Raw genomic sequence first — 16,821 nt, forward strand, 5'->3', positions numbered from 1 at the left:
TCAGACCAGTCATACAACTCACAGCTACACAAAGAGAAGTGAAATGCATAACATTCATAAATATTACTTCCACATGAATATATTGGGATCTTATTTCAAACTACTGTAGAGTGTGCACTGTGCAGTCAAGACAATTTTCACACTGATGGTCTTGTAGTTCTTTGTCTCTTTTATCTCCAAAGACTTCCATGCAACAGAGCTCCGTGTACAGTGTGCACATAACACCAGAGGAAAAACAACACCTCTGTATGATGCAAAGCAAGTGTCCCTCGAATGTCATGGTGAGTGGCTGTTAGCTTACCTTGGTGCCCACACAGGCTTGGCCCTTCTTGTACTCCTTGTGGCAGGTTCTCTTGTCCAGCTTGGTCCAGAGGGCTTTGGCCCTCCAGGATGTGAGCCTGGTCTTCAGACTACAGTAGAACGTCTCATGGTCCTGTGGGTCTAGATCCAGCAGCCTGCACAGGAGGTTGAAGGACTGTAGGGTGCCCTTACAGGTGGAGGCCTGGATGAAGTTCTCAAACAGCTTCCCTGCCTGGTCCTTCTCCTCCTCTGTCTCCCCCATCTTTCCCAGGAGGAGTGCAGGGTGCTTGGCTGGTGCTGGCTTGCCTTTCCTCCTCTCTCGCTCTCCCCCAGCTGTCTCAGTGGCTACACCCACAGCCTGGCCCCCATGGTCATGCCCAATCTGAGGAGGTACAGAGAAAACATATTGAGTCGGATGTCATCGCACGGCCTTTAGAAGTGCAGAATCCTTATCAGATGGCTTTATGGAACATTGGGAGAAAAAAAATTAAACAGTCAAGTTTTGGACAGGAAAAGGCACAACCCTCGCTAACCATTCTTAGTTTTATTATTTACGTTTAAAAGTTTGATGTTTCGGCCTTCAATGGCCTTCAATGGCCTTCTTCAGAATAATCACAGAGGGAATAGACAAGTTCATATAGTGCATGGGGAAGACAATTAGGGAAACAGTCAATTAACCAGCCTGCAACAATCACTGATTTTCTACAGAACTGGTTTAATTGTATGTATTTTACTTCAAATCACTGACTTATATTTCCAGTGTAAGAATAGATGTGTTTGAGCTCTCAAAGAAAGCATTTTTATTTTCTGACAAACTAATACAGCATGCCATACTAACTGATTGTATCTAGATAGATCCTGGGATAATGATTGTCTTCATTTCTGGTCAACAATGGACTGTGGAAGAGTGCACATTTCCAAAAGTCAATGCCAAAAGTTCAAAATCTCAAAATAGAAACGTGTTTCAAAACATACATTGTTCCCATTTCTAGGAACTAAATGAAATACAGGAGGTCATACAGTAACACAGAGAATATCAACACAATAATGAATCATGGTTTCCATCTACAAAGTACAGTGCATTTCAATCTAATGACCAAATCTATGGATAAAAATACCAGACAGCTCAGTGAGGTCAGACAGTTCGGCCCATGCCTGTTCGCACATCACTGACTTGGCACTAGTGGACACGGACATACTGCTAAGCAGGGAGAAAAAAGTGCTTGTCTTGCGGCTGGAAACTGGACAGAGGTTCATTTTTTTAATCCGCAGAAGGGGGACACCTACCCCTGGATATACTACCTAGAGTTGTAGACGAGTCTCATAGGTCTACATTACATAGTAAATGTACATCTGGGACACTCAAATTAGTATGAGTGATATGCACTAATTAGCAACTTTGCAACTACTTACTACTTTTTAGGTACTTTGCAATTACTTAGCATTTTAGCTAACCCTAACCCTAACCACTAAAAAAACGAATGTTAGCATTAGCCACCTAGCTAATGTTAGCCAAAACAAATGTGAATTTGTAACATATAAGAGGTTTTGCAAATGCGTAACATGTTGTACGTTTTGCAAATTCATAACATATTGCACAAAATGCAATACGTAACTTATCATACAAATTGTAATTCTTAACATATCACACCAACTTCAAACATCAGCTATCTGAGCAGCTAACCGATCGCTGCAGCTGTACATAGTCTATTGGTAAATAGCCCACCCTTTTCACCTACCTCATCCCCGTACTGTTTTTATTTATTTACTTTTCTGCTCTTCTGCACACCAATATCTCTACCTGTACATGACCATCTGATCTTTTATCACTCCAGTGTTAATCTGCAAAATTGTAATTATTTGCCTACCTCCTCATGCCTTTTGCACACATTGTATATAGACCCCCCCTTCGTTTTCTACTGTGTTATTGACTTGTTAATTGTTTACTCCATGTGTAACTCTTTGTTGTATGCTCACACTGCTATGCTTTATCTTGGCCAGGTCGCAGTTGCAAATGAGAACTTGTTCTCAACTAGCCTACCTGGTTAAATAAAGGTGAAATAAAAAATTAAAAAAATTAAAAAAAAATACAACATCCACAAATGAATACATACCATATGAAACGTAACACATACTAAATGTTAAATGTTAAATTACAGAATAATAAGAAATGCTCTGAGACCATTTTGAGAGTTGTGTTTGTTTGTTTTTTCGCTCCCCTATAGGATTTCAAAGCCATTGAATTCCCTATGATAATATTGATGTCTCGACAGGTCCGAAGGATAAAAGTGAAACAGAATATTAGTTTGAGGACAACCTCTCTGTATCATTGAGTGGCCAGGATGGTACTCAGGCCACACCTTAACTGAGAGAGACCGAAAACTCTTCATTAATTATGAATGAGGCTTACATATGCTTACTTTTACTTGTAGCATTACCCTCACACACCATATATTGAAAAATGAAACTGACACTAGAAAAATAACCCAATCCCCTCTTTCAAAAACCACTAATCAAACATTTGAAAAGCATGCCAGGGAATCCACACCAGAGCACAACATCAAAGCATAACATGGAAACCTCTCCTAAAAATATGGGAACTTTTTGGGTGGGGACCATGGCTTCTGTGAGGTTTGGGAATAGCAGACCTTTGCATTTCAAATCATCCATGGAGAGGGCTGAGCTGTGCTGGACTTGGCCAGGGGAGAGGTGAGCCCAGCCCAGCAGGTCCTGCTGCAGTGCAGTCCCCCACTCTCCACCTCCACCCCAACTAACACCACAGAGTCTGGGGGAGGTACACTATATATACAAACGTGTGTGAACACCGCTTCAAATGAGTGGATTCGGCTATTTCAGCCACACCCGTTGCTGACAGGTGTATAAAATTGAGCACACCGCCATAGATCGCCATAATCTCCATAGACAAACATTGGCAGTAGAATGACCTGTACTGAAGAGCTGAGTGACATTCAACCTGGCACCGTCATAGGATGCCACCTTTCCAACAAGTCAGTTCGTCAACTTTCTGCCCTGCTGGAGCTGCCCCGGTAAACTGTAAGTGGTGTTATTTTGAAGTGGAAACGTCTACGGGCAACAACAACTCAGCCGCGAAGTGGTAGGTCACACAAGCTCACAGAATGGGACCGCCAAATGTTAAAGCGCGTAGCTTCACTAGTTCCAAACTGCCTCTGGAAGCAAAGTCAGCACAATAATTGTTCGTTGGGAGCTTCATGAAATGGGTTTCCATGGCTGAGCAACCACACACAAGCCTAAGATCACCATGCACAATGCCAAGCGTCGGCTGGAGTGGTGAAGAGCTCACCACTCTGGAGCAGTGTAATCGCATTATCTAGAGTGATGAATCACGCTTCATCATCTGGCAGTCCGACGGACGAATCTAGGTTTGGGGGATCCCAGGAGAACTCTACCTGCCCGAATGCATAGTGCCAACTGTAAAGTTAGGTGGAGGAGGAATAATGGTCTGGGGCTGTTTTTATGGTTCCGGCTAGACCCCTTAGTTCCAGTGAAGGGAAATCTTAATGCTACATCATACAATAACATTCTAGACAATTATGTGCTTCCAACTTTGTGGGAACAGTTTGGGGAAGGACCTTTCTTATTTTAGCATGACAATGCCCCCGTGCACAAAGCGAGGTCCATACAGAAATGTTGAGATCGGTGTGGAAGAGCTTGACTGGCCTGCACAAAGTTCTGACCTAAACACTATCGAACACCATTGGGATGACTTGGAACGCCGACTGCGAGCCAGGCCTAATCGCCCAATATCAGTGCCCAACCTCACTAATGCTCTTGTGGCTGAATGGAAGCAAGTCCCCGCAGCAATGTTCCAACATCTAGTGGAAAGCCTTCCCAGAAGAGTGGAGGCTGTTAGAGCAGCAAAGGGTCATGTAGTGTATCTGCTCTGCTGCCTACTGGAGTTGGTCCGAGTGACACCAGCTCTCCTCTTCCACTGTGCAGCAGCTGATCGATATGCCATCTGTCCATTAAGAAAAGTGTTATTATGTCACTGACACATTTTTATTTGATCTTTATTTAACCAGGCAAGTCAGTTAAAAACAAATACTTATTTTCAATGACAGCCTAGGAACAGTGGGTTAACTGCCTGTTCAGGGGCAGAAGAACAGATTTGTACCTTGTCAGCTAGGGGGTTTGAACTTGCAACCTTCCGGTTACTAGTCCAATGCGCTAACCACTGCCGCCCCTCAAATGATAAGCAACTCCACATGGGAGGTGTTAGCTTGGAGCAAAGATACATGAGACTTCTGTTGTCAAGTCCTTGAACCAAGTCTTGGTTCTCAGACAGCTTTCAGTGAAGCATTTTGGGAAACAACTCTAAATAGGCATACTTAAAGGAAAAATCTTTAGGTATTAGTCCACTGTTGATACAGTCTCAAAATGTTTTGCATGTCAGCAGTTGAGTTTTCAAGATATAGGATTTTCAAGAAGCAAAGTGTCACTCATGATGATGCATTTTGGGACTGTATTACCGTGGGCTAATTCCAAAAAAGAACAAAATACAATTTGAAAGGATTTTCCCTGGAACATGAGCACTATTTGCGGTCACTGGAAACATGCCAGTTCTCATACAAACAAAATCATTCTATCTTACAGAATCCTGTTTGGCCCAAACTAGCTGTATATTTTGCATCCTGTTCGCTGTTGTTTCTTTGCCTTACAGTCATTCATCCTGGATAATGGGATGCCAGCTCGTATTGAGGACAATGTGGGAGGGGTGTCAACTTCTGTCCCTAGGCTGATACACACACACCATAGTGACCCCCGGCTCCTGTCCTAGTGTCAGACACAAAACCCTACAGGCCTCGCTCTGGAGACAGCCAAGCCCCAGACTGCATTCCAACGCTGCATGCCTCACATAGCACTGAACTGCTCTATCAAAAAGGAAGGCAACGCCTACAGACCTCTGTCAATGGTTCAACCACAGATATCCAATGGCGTGCTCATGACTCTGGGCCCATTCTGTAGGCTGTTATCAGTGTGTTTTGGTGATGTAATGTTCACGAGTGCTGAGAGAGGGCTGTGAGGGGCTCAGCATAGCATACAGGTGCTTTAATTGGCAGGGTCATTTGTTTATGCAAAGGATGTATTATTATGCTGCTTTGGGGTAAGGGTGTTCCCCTTACCATGCAAGTTGTGGTACAACACAACATCTCCATTCACACCATAGTTGAAATAACAGCAAATGGTGAGAAAATCCTGAAAGGACTTCTATTGAACTACAGTAAACACCCGCTTTGTCTACCACTAACAAGTAGTTGTACTCCCAAAGCAACATTTCAGGAAGCAATTTTAATGTGCGGCTATCACAATATCAGACCATTTCCAACAAAGACATACAGTAACTACAACTTGTGCTTGGAAAGTTTAAATACAACCAGGGGTTTGTGCTCCAAGCTTCACAAATTGTTTTAAAAAAGCTACAGTATGAAGACCTGCTGGAGAGGTCTTTCTAGCACACACTGCCCTCACAGCGCCTTTGGAAAGGTTTCAGACCCCTTGACTTTTTCCACATTTTGTTAAGTTACAGCCTTATTCTGAAATTGACTAAATGAATGCTTTTCCCTCATCAATCTACACACAATACTGCATAATGACAAAGCGAAAACAGTTTTTTTGAAATGTTTGCAAATTTATAAAAAATAGATAACAGAAATATATTTATACTATTTATACTTACTTATTTACATAATTATTCAGGCCCTTTGCTCTGAGACTCTAAATTGAGCTTAGGTGCATTCTGTTTCCATTGATCATTCTTGAGATGTTTCTATAACTTGATTGGAGTCCACCTGTGGTAAATTCAATTGATTGGACATGATTTGGAAAGCCACACACCTGTCTATATAAGGTCCCACAGTTGACAGTGCATGTCAGAGCAAAAACCAAGCCATGAGGTCAAAGGAATTGTTCGTATAGCTCCGAGACAGGATTGTGTCCGGGCACAGATCTGGGGAAGAGTACCAAATAATGTATGCAGCATTGAAGGTCCCCAAGAACACAGTGTCCTCCATCCTTCTTAAATGGAAATTGTTTGGAACTACCAAGACTCTTCCTAGAGCTGGCCGCCTGGCCAAACTGAGTAATCAATCGGGGGAGAAGGGCCTTGGTTAGGTGAGGTGATCAAGAACCTGATGGTCAATGACACAGCTCTAGAGTTCCTCTGTGGAGATGGGAGAACCTTCCAGCAGGACAACCATCTCAGCATCATTCCACCAATCAGGCCTGTATGGTAGAGTGGCCAGGTGGAAGCCGCTTCTCAGTAAAAGGCACATGACAGCCCACTTGGAGTTTGCCAAAAGGCACCTAAACACTCTCAGACCATGAGAAACAAGATTCTCTGGTCTGATGTAACCAAGATTGAACTCTTTGGCCTGAATGCCAAGCATCACATCTGGAGGAAACCTAGCACCATCCCTACAGTGAAGCATGGTGGTGGCAGAATCATGCTGTGGGGATGTTTTTCAGTGGCAGTGACTGGTAGACTAGTTAGGATCGAGGCAAAGATGAACAATCCAAAGTGCAGAGAGATCCTTGATGAAAACCTGCTCCAGAGCGCTCGGGACCTCAGACTGGGGTGAAGGTTCACCTTCCAACAGGACAACGACCCTAAGCACACAGCCAAGACAACATAGGAGTGGCTTCGGGACTAGTCAAGTCTCTGAAAGTCCTTGAGTGGCCCAGCCAGAGCCCGGACTTGAACCCGATCGAACATCTCTGGAGAGACCTGAAAATAGCTGTGCAGCAACATTCCCCATCCAACCTGACAGAGCTTGAGAGGATCTGCAGAGATGAATGGGAGAAACTCCCCAAATAAAGGTGTGCCAAGCTTGTAGCGTCATACTCAAGAAGACTCGATGCTGTAATCACTGCCAAAGGTGCTTCAACAAAGTACTGAGTAAAGTGTCTGAATACTTTTCCAACGGCACTGTGTGGTCAGCTAGAAGAGCTGATGCTACATTGTCCCAGATGGAATCCCATGACCTCACCCATGATCTCCATCTGACAGCATGGAAAGGCAATCAGCAGGCAGACAGCACCAACCCACAGAGCACCCGTAAAAAACACACATTTAAAAAAGAGAGAGAGAGACAGAGACAAAGAGCAGACCGCGGCTGGGATCAATGGCCATTCCAAGCTGTTTTTATGAGAGCCTGAATGTTCAATTTCACCATACTGTACAATCATACCTGTTTTTTAAATCATATCTGCCCATCTATGACTTGGCTAATGACTAATCCATTTGCAAACACTGGCTATTCATTTTATGCCTGTTATATCAAACAAACCATCCCATCACTGGTGCTTTCAAAGTACACCACAGGCGTCTCAGTTACCTGTTATTGTATTAGATAATAGTTCTCATAACTTTGTTATTTAAAGACACTTGACTCATGACTCTGACAGAGTATACTCTACAGAGAAACTGAGGCAGAGCTATAGTATATAGTATATATCCTGAAGGTTATTCTGAGCTCAGGTAATCCAGTGCATTTTTCAGAGGGATGAGTGTACATGCTATCAGTTTCCAGAGGAGGAATTCCTGAGATGTGAAGTATGTACCTGTTACAGCTGGCCTGCCAAGGCAGAACAGCTAAAGGGAGCTAGCCAGAGACACACACTCCCTCAAACACACACATACCTGTACACGCATTATACTGTAAATAATCGGCACAATTTCTTTGAGAACAAAACAATTATTTAACCACTAGCTGTTTAACCAATGTTCTGTAATGTTTCATTTATTCAATTTGAGTTATAACCGACACTCTCATTAGCATGGTTGCTCATGCGCTTACATTCTTGGTAAGAATCTAAATAGGTTTCATTTCCATACCACATGAGCCATCAGCTGTAACTTAAATTCCCCCTCAGTTACACATGCAGCTCCATGCAATGAGACTGGTAGTGGAGCACATTTAATGAGAAGGAACCCGCCACCTTAATACCTCACATACCTTTATAACAACACCAGTGTCAGGTTGTATTAAGACTTGGTCTAATAACAACCAACCAGGCAATACACAGTCTAAGGCAGGAAATACTGGCCAATAACTTAATAAGTGTGCCCATTACTACATCAGCCAAGGTCATAGAAACTGAGCAATATAGTACATACTGCTAGACCAGTAAAACACAAAACAATGACGTGATGTCCATCGTTATTGCTCCACACAGCCTCTAGCTATCAAAAAACAATGGGAGGGCTAGGAATGACACGTAATGCAGTTAATTACCGAGAGAACTGAAGGAAACCAGGAAGTAAGCCCTCAACCCCTGATAAGCAGACATTACGCCTCAGAGCTGGACAACAATCTAAAAAAACCATATGTTCCAGCATCCCGCCAACAACTTTGCCCCTCTCCAGCCCTCATAACTCGCTTGTACTATCTCAAATCTGGCTGCTTCTTCAGGCAGCAGTGCCAAAACAAAGGAGAGCGTTTTGGACACGGTTAAAAACACTGCGTTATCTGTCCGGTCCCAGTGAATGTCATTCATCTAGAGAGGAGAATATAATGAATATACACAGAAGCAGGCGCTGGAGAGGTGAAGCAGCTGTCTGCCGTCTGGAGGCCTGTCTGACCCACGCAGTGTGTGTTAACCACATGTCCTCTTGGACTTGGAGAAAGATTTATCTGGACAAACTTCAGACACACCAAGCACACAAATAATGTCTGTCCAGCTATTTGAAGTTTGACATACAGTATGTAATCCACTTGGCACACAATAGTTTGACCTTATCCAGTGCCACATTCCTTTCTTCATTTCACACAAATAAATGAGCAAATAGCTGACAAATGCAGTGAACTCTCGCCATGTAAAAAGATTGCTCTGATGTTCTTAAATCAACATTGGAAAATCTTGGAAACACTGATGACATATTCAATGCAATTATTACACCAATATACCATACAGTAACATGAGATCCTCACAATGTGATTGAGATCAAGATTCTTACGGTGAGAAGTGACTGCACACTGAAGGCAGATTTTTTGGTAACTGACATTCCCCCAGACAGTCTGACAGACAGTCAGTCAGCAGAGGCAATTGGATCCAGAGATCCTATTGCATGTCTCAGAATGGCACCGAGGGGTTTATAGGACAGTGTATGACCACAGGGAAGGAATAGAGGAGCCGGTAAGGCAGCTTTCAGGGAAGTCATGCTCAGAATAGACAGGTGTCATGTTCCAGAGGAAAACAGCACATGTCCTGGAGGATAGCCTGACATCTGTATAAGGCCACTCTACAAACATAAATACACTGTGTTGCTGACCACAAAGAGAACAGCTCCATCGGACCTGAAGGATCTGTGCCACTCTTCAGAAAAAAGGACTGCTGGTCCTACTCGGTCCATGACATTTGGTGATAATTTATTGTCATCATAGACACAATGATGGAGTGCTTAGGGGGTTGTTGCTCTGTAAACACAATTCTACTTTAATCCTTACAGTAATTTCAGGGTAAAGAAAGTCATGACATGCCTCCAGCCAGTGGTATAAAGTACTTCAGTAGTTTTTAGGGGTATCTGTACTTTACTTTACTATTTATATTTGACAACTTTGACTTTTACTTCTCTACATTCCTAAAGAAAATAATGTACTTTTCACTCCATACATTTTATCTGACACCCAAAGGTACTCATTGCATTTTCAATGCTAAGCAAGACAGGAAATTGGTCCAATTCATGCATTTATCAAGAGAACATCCCTGGTCATGTCTACTGCCTCTGATCTGGCAGACTCACTAAACACACATGCTTTCTTTGTAAATTGTGTCTGAGTGTTGGAGTATGCCCCTGTCTAAAAAACAAGACAATAGTGCAGTCTGGTTTGCTTTATGTAAGGAATTTTAAATGATTTATGCTTTTACTTTTGATACTTAAGTATATTTAAAACCAAATACTTGTAGGCTTTTACTCAAGTACTATTTTACTGGGTGACTTTCACTTTAACTAGTACTATTTTACTGGGTGACTTTCACTTTAACTAGTACTATTTTACTGGGTGACTTTCACTTTAACTTGAGTCATTTTCTATTAAGGTATGTTTACTTTTGTGACAAAGCTCTGATGTGTTATTGGGTCATCGGATATGTGAGTGAGTCTGTTTTCCTGTCCAGATCAAAGGGATGGAGCGCTGCCACTGTGACACTGCCTTTGCTGGAGGTGAAAGCACAAGGCCTGACTCAATCTGTCACACCCTGATCTGTTTCACCTGTTCCTGTTATTGTCTCCACCCCCTCCAGGTGTCGCTTATTTTCCCCCGTGTATTTATCCCTGTATTTCCTGTCTCTCTGTGCCAGTTTGTCTTGTATGTTTCCAAGCCATCCAGTGGTTTTCCCATTCTCCTGCTTTTTTGGATTCTGCCTTCTCTAGTCCTCACAGTTTTGACTTTGTACCTGCCTGCCACTTTGTACCTCCTGGTTTTGATGATTTTTCCTGTCCATGACCATTCTCTTGCCTCCCCTTTTGGATTAATAAACATTGTAAGATTCCAACCATCTGCCTCCTGTGTCTGCATTTGGGTCTCGCCTTGTGCCTTTCACACAAACTCCTTTTAAGTTCCCTTAATGACCGATGTCTGAGCTTGTACAAGCCAGGGGGAACTTATTAATGTAGTCTAGGTGGAGATTTATATCCTGCTGGTTTAAGTTGGCAGAGTGGGATCCTACTGAAAGGATCAACCAATTTAAACCATGCATAAATCCTTCAAGTGATTTGGTTTCTGAGCCTCAACCTCCCACGCCCTTTTTCTGTGCTGGAGCTGTTGCCTGGAATCATGTGCTCACTTCCACAGTGTGGCTCTAGGAAGGAAGTAATGCAAAGAGGAAGAAGAAAGTTCACACAGTTCTGCTCTGGAATATTGTGAATAAGCCTACAGACAGACCAGTCAGGCTGGAATATGCTGCTCATTTGGAATGCTGTCTGCTGACTGACAGAGACAAAAGTATTGTTGACTTCAGCTTATTTGTCTTCTTTACAGTAGTGTGCCCTGAGAGAGTGACATAGCTCTGAATCCAAAGGCTTGGTTCATTTAAAACGAGTCGTACTAGTTAAACCAGTTATACAATTACATTCAACTATTGTTTTCAATCTAATACATGTGTTTATTCATTCACAACTAGGATCTTGCTGGGCCCAGAGCAGGCAGTGGGGTCCCCTGGTCTTCTGGTGCCAGTGATGTGGGAAAGGAGGCTTAGCAGAGACAGCTCAGAGGTGAGTACAGTGGAGGTAGGAAGAAAACAGAGTCACACAGTTGTACGATCTTAATTTGAGCCCGTTTGTTACAGCAGGGAAAGTATCCTGCAGCAACAGGAAATGTGAATTATGTGGATGGGGGCTGGTGTGGCTAATGGTGTGGCTAAAATGCCAGGGCTGAATTTTTGTCCCAGTCTGCCCCTGAAGCCTCGACAGAACCACTAATTACAAACTTAGAAGATGAAACTGGCTGCTGGCAGCATTTGCATCCAAGTCAATTTTGACTAAATTACAAGAACAACAGGTTCATGCTGAGTTTGGGAAACTCCCTTAAAGGGGCAAATTCAGATATTTTGGCAACACACTAACTCTTGAGTTTTAACAAAATGTGGGTCTTTTCATGCAGACACATTAAAACGTATTAAATCAGCGTGGATTTGATATTTACCCACCCACCCCCTCCATTAGACTAAATGTGACGTCTAGAGAGAGACCATCAACCTTCAGCATCTTTACATCTCTACATTCACTCCTGATATACAGTGGGGCAAAAAAGTATTTAGTCAGCCACCAATTGTGCAAGTTCTCCCACTTAAAAAGATGAGAGAGGCCTGTAATTTTCATCATAGGTACACTTCAACTATGGCAGACAAAATGAGAGAAAAAAAATCCAGAAAATTACATTGTAGGATTTTTAATGAATTTATTTGCAAATTATGGTGGAAAATAAGTATTTGGTCACCTACAAACAAGCAATATTTCTGGCTCTCACAGACCTGTAACTTCTTCTTTAAGAGGCTCCTCTCTGTCCTCCACTCATTACCTGTATTAATGGCACCTGTTTGAACTTGTTATCAGTATAAAAGACACCTGTCCACAAACTCAAACAGTCACACTCCAAACTCCACTATGGCCAAGACCAAAGAGCTGTCAAAAGACACCAGAAACAAAATTGTAGACCTGCACCAGGCTAGGAAGACTGAATCTGCAATAGGTAAGCAGCTTGGTTTGAAGAAATCAACTGTGGGAGCAATTATTAGGAAATGGAAGACATACAAACCACTGATAATCTCCCTCGATCTGGGGCTCCACGCAAGATCTCACCCTGTGGGGTCAAAATGATCACAAGAACAGTGAGCAAAAATCCCAGAACCACACGGGGGGACCTAGTGAATGACCTGCAGAGAGCTGGGACCAAAGTAACAAAGCCTACCATCAGTAACACACTACGCCGCCAGGGACTCAAATCCTGCAGTGCCAGATTTGTCCCCCTGCTTAAGCCAGTACATGTCTAGGCCCGTCTGAAGTTTGCTAGAGAGCATTTGGATGATCCAGAAGAAGATTGGGAGAATGTCATATGGTCAGATGAAACCAAAATATAACTTTTTGGTAAAAACTCAACTCGTCGTGTTTGGAGGACAAAGAATGCTGAGTTGCATCCAAAGAACACCATACCTACTGTGAAGCATGGGGGTGGAAACATCATGCTTTGGGGCTGTTTTTCTGCAAAGGGACCAGGACGACTATTCCGAGTAAAGGAAAGAATGAATGGGGCCATGTATCGTGAGATTTTGAGTGAAAACCTCCTTCCATCAGCAAGGGCATTGAAGATGAAACGTGGCTGGGTCTTTCAACATGACAATGATCCCAAACACACCGCCCGGGCAACGAAGGAGTGTCTTCGTAAGAAGCATTTCAAGGTCCTGGAGTGGCCTAGCCAGTCACCAGATCTCAACCCCATAGAAAATCTTTGGAGGGAGTTGAAAGTCCGTGTTGCCCAGCAACAGCCCCAAAACATCACTGCTCTAGAGGAGATCTGCATGGAGGAATGGGCCAAAATACCAGCAACAGTGTGTGAAAACCTTGTGAAGACTTACAGAAAACGTTTGACCTCTGTCATTGCCAACAAAGGGTATATAACAAATTATTGAGATAAACTTTTGTTATTGACCAAATACTTATTTTCCACCATAATTTGCAAATAAATTCATTAAAAATCCTTTTCTCATTTTGTCTGTCATAGTTGAAGTGTACCTATGATGAAAATTACAGGCCTCTCTCATATTTTTAAGTGGGAGAACTTGCACAATTGGTGGCTGACTAAATACTTTTTTGCCCCACTGTAAAACCTTGTGATCTTTCTAGAAATCTGCTTTTGGGGAGAGCAAGTCAAACCTGCTGATGTATTGTTATTCCAGATAGCATAGGTATGGTGATGAAACAGGAGAAGAAAAATGAAGGAAGTGCACCGCTACAGATAAACTTTTGATTTGTTAATGTCTGTTGTATACACTGCGCAAAAACATTGGCAATGAAGTAATCACATTTGTTTAGTTTATGTTGTATAGTCTTGGGAAAAGGTTCCATATCGAACCAAAAAGGGTTCTATCACTTGCTTCTTATATGGAACACCTAAAAGTTATGTACAGTAGACCAAAGAACATTTTATTTTCTAAGAGTATACTCCCATGGCTAACAGCAAGTGTATAAATCGTACTGAACAATATTATTTGTACTGTTCCTTAACTTCAGTTGCTTTATAGCACAAGAAATACTAACAAGGTTGAACATTCCTGAGGAAATTCCAGCAAGAAAGGAATAAAATATTGTCTTTTTTGTTTGAGCGTGCAATATTTATCGAATCCAGGGAGAACAGACTACTTAAATCACACATGGACAACCAATACCTGAGACAGATTCAGAGACAGACATGTAGTGTATTGAGATGTTGACACATACTCTATCAGTAAGGTAGTGAATCACAGAGTAATAAAGCAGGACTTTAAGTCTTACAGCACTGTGAGGAAGAGCGTGCCATGTTTTCAACCGGCACAGGATGCACAGGAAATTATTGCTCATTCAAGAGGGGGCGGAAAATTACATGACTGTGTGATTGCTGCTGCCTTCTCAAAATGTCCTTACAGAATCCCAGCTGCTCTCTCATGGCCAGATACTCACAGTGGCCTGTTTTCTAGAGTGACTTTGAGATAAACGTGTCAGACAGATACCCCCACATACTGTAGGTACACTTTCAAGAGTACCAAAATGAAAATTGACAATTCAATTCAGATTTCAGTCATCCAAAAATGAGTGCTTATAACAGATTATATACTGTATCTAAACATACCATACAGATGTCTCCATACCTTACAGATGTCTCTGAAACGGATCTGTGATCATCTGACCATGTGTGCTGTAACTAACGTGTCTCACCTGGGACAAATAAAAATATAGCCTACTGTACAGTATTATTTAAAGCCAGAAGTTCAAACTCAAAATCAAACACGTTAGTGAGTAACCTTAGAACTTCCCATAATTCTTATGAAAGGGGAACATTAATTCATCTGACAGAAACAGCAGCGCTAAAGCAGACAGTGTCACAATACCTCTCCCAGTGTCACAATACCTCTCCCACTCCCCAACGACACGCAAAGGGCCATAAAGTTGTGTAACTCTGTATTTCACTACTAACAGCTGCAGGAGGAGAAAATTCACACTGGCTTGTGCAGACAGTAATATCTGTTGATATAAATACAATATAATTGCACCTTTACAATATACTATGATTAAGAAAACAATCAAATAATAATATAGTTTTCCTGAGGTAAAAAGGTGATGAACCCTCAAAGAATGACTGTTTAATCATTGTCTTTCTCTTAATGTAACTCAATGTAAAGAAAATACCATGCCATGGTGGAAGCCTATACCATTGTAAAACTCAGCCAGATACATCAAGAATAAAAGCATAGCCTGCCAGAGAACCTGAGGGGGGTCGAAACTGAACGTATTTAAAAGAGATGTTAATACACACCTTTAGCTTTGCTTTTTCTTAGGGTGCTTTTTTAGTCTTTCAGTTTGTATTGTTATTCTTCTGTTTTTTATGTTTGTTGTGTAGTGAATATTTCTGTATTTATTTTCATTGTTTTTTATTTATGTTTTTTCCTGTGAAGCATATTGTATGGCATTCATGTCTGAAATGTGTCACATAAATAAATCTTGATTTCAATTGATAAATGAATCCAAAATTGTGACCATTTCTAATTTGGTGTAAACATACAGTAGTCTCACCTGAGTCAAGTGATGATTGAAGACTAAATGATTATCTCTGAGTATTCAGGCTGGAACATTTCTCACAACCTCTCTCATATATGGGAGAAGTTGTGACAAAAGTTCCAGCCTGGATACTCAGAGATAATCGTTTAGTCTTCAATCATCACTTGTCTCAGGTGACAATCACGCTACTCAAACTAGTAGTACAGTGTTAGTAATTTACATGTTTCTCTCTTAATGTAACACAATGTAACTTTAAAGAAAATACCATGCCATGGTAGTAGCCTATACCATTGTAAAACTCAGCCAGAAACATAAAGTATAAAGGCTTTTAAACCTGGATTATGGTGGAGACACATACATCATTATTATAATGGTTGAACACACAGAGCCATCTTTTCAGAGTATGGAGACAAATCAGATGTTTTATTATCCAGTTCAGACACACAGGCTCATACTGTATGTACAGAATGTATTTATTTGAATACTAAAGCAAAGAACATGTACAAATCCCACAGTAGAGAAACTAAATGAATTCCTAAAATAAGATTCGATTTTACAACCTTGAATGAACTATGTCAGTTGTCAGACTCAGCTGTCATGTTGCTCAATTACCTAGACATCTGCCCAGCGGTCACTGATTTGTGAAACATGCGTAATTGGAAGTGTGACTTACCTTAGTTTACAGAGGAGAAAAAATAAGTCAACTGGTCCAGTCTTCGCAGTTGATTGAAGAGGGATATTCAAAACCGCAATGACCGGTCAGAGAAAATGTATCTAATCGAATTTGGGCTGGCTATATGTGTCGGTACGTCTCTTCCAGTCACTCATTCTGAACTACTACTGGGCTAAATTATTGTCTCACTCGGTCTCACCACCACTGTACCTCCCGTCTATTGCACGAGGGCGGTGCAGGAGATTACAAGACCCAATGGTAAATGCTGATACACTGTGCTCGAAATTTAAATTAGAAAGGCTTCATTACAACTGTAGACACAAATACTTTTCATGTAGCCACAGTGCAAAAAATTACAGCATAGATAGTAGTATACTATCCATAGTTATTTTATGGAGAATAAAAACTGGATTTAAGTTTAATGGGTATTTAGCTAATTAAGCAACAAATACATTAACCAAATGGCATATCGGCATATAGCCTAAATCATTATGTATATCATTGTAATAATTCAAATCCATTTTGAGGCACAAGTTGGACTCAGCAAGTGATTGAGGCACGT

General features: G+C 41.7%; 1 protein-coding gene across 1 annotated transcript; it reads right to left on the minus strand.

Moving 5' to 3' along the window:
* Positions 1-277: 277 nt before the first annotated feature.
* Positions 278-16,493, minus strand: LOC116374869 (F-actin-monooxygenase MICAL2-like). Its single transcript, XM_031830889.1, has 2 exons — positions 16,260-16,493; positions 278-682 (listed from the first exon to the last, which is right to left on the minus strand). Exon 2 carries the CDS (start codon positions 560-562, stop codon positions 293-295), a length of 270 nt encoding a protein of 89 aa, XP_031686749.1. The 5' UTR covers positions 563-682; positions 16,260-16,493; the 3' UTR covers positions 278-292.
* Positions 16,494-16,821: the final 328 nt, after the last annotated feature.

This window comes from Oncorhynchus kisutch, linkage group LG8 (assembly GCF_002021735.2).
Source record: "Oncorhynchus kisutch isolate 150728-3 linkage group LG8, Okis_V2, whole genome shotgun sequence".
Lineage (NCBI taxonomy): Eukaryota > Metazoa > Chordata > Actinopteri > Salmoniformes > Salmonidae > Oncorhynchus > Oncorhynchus kisutch.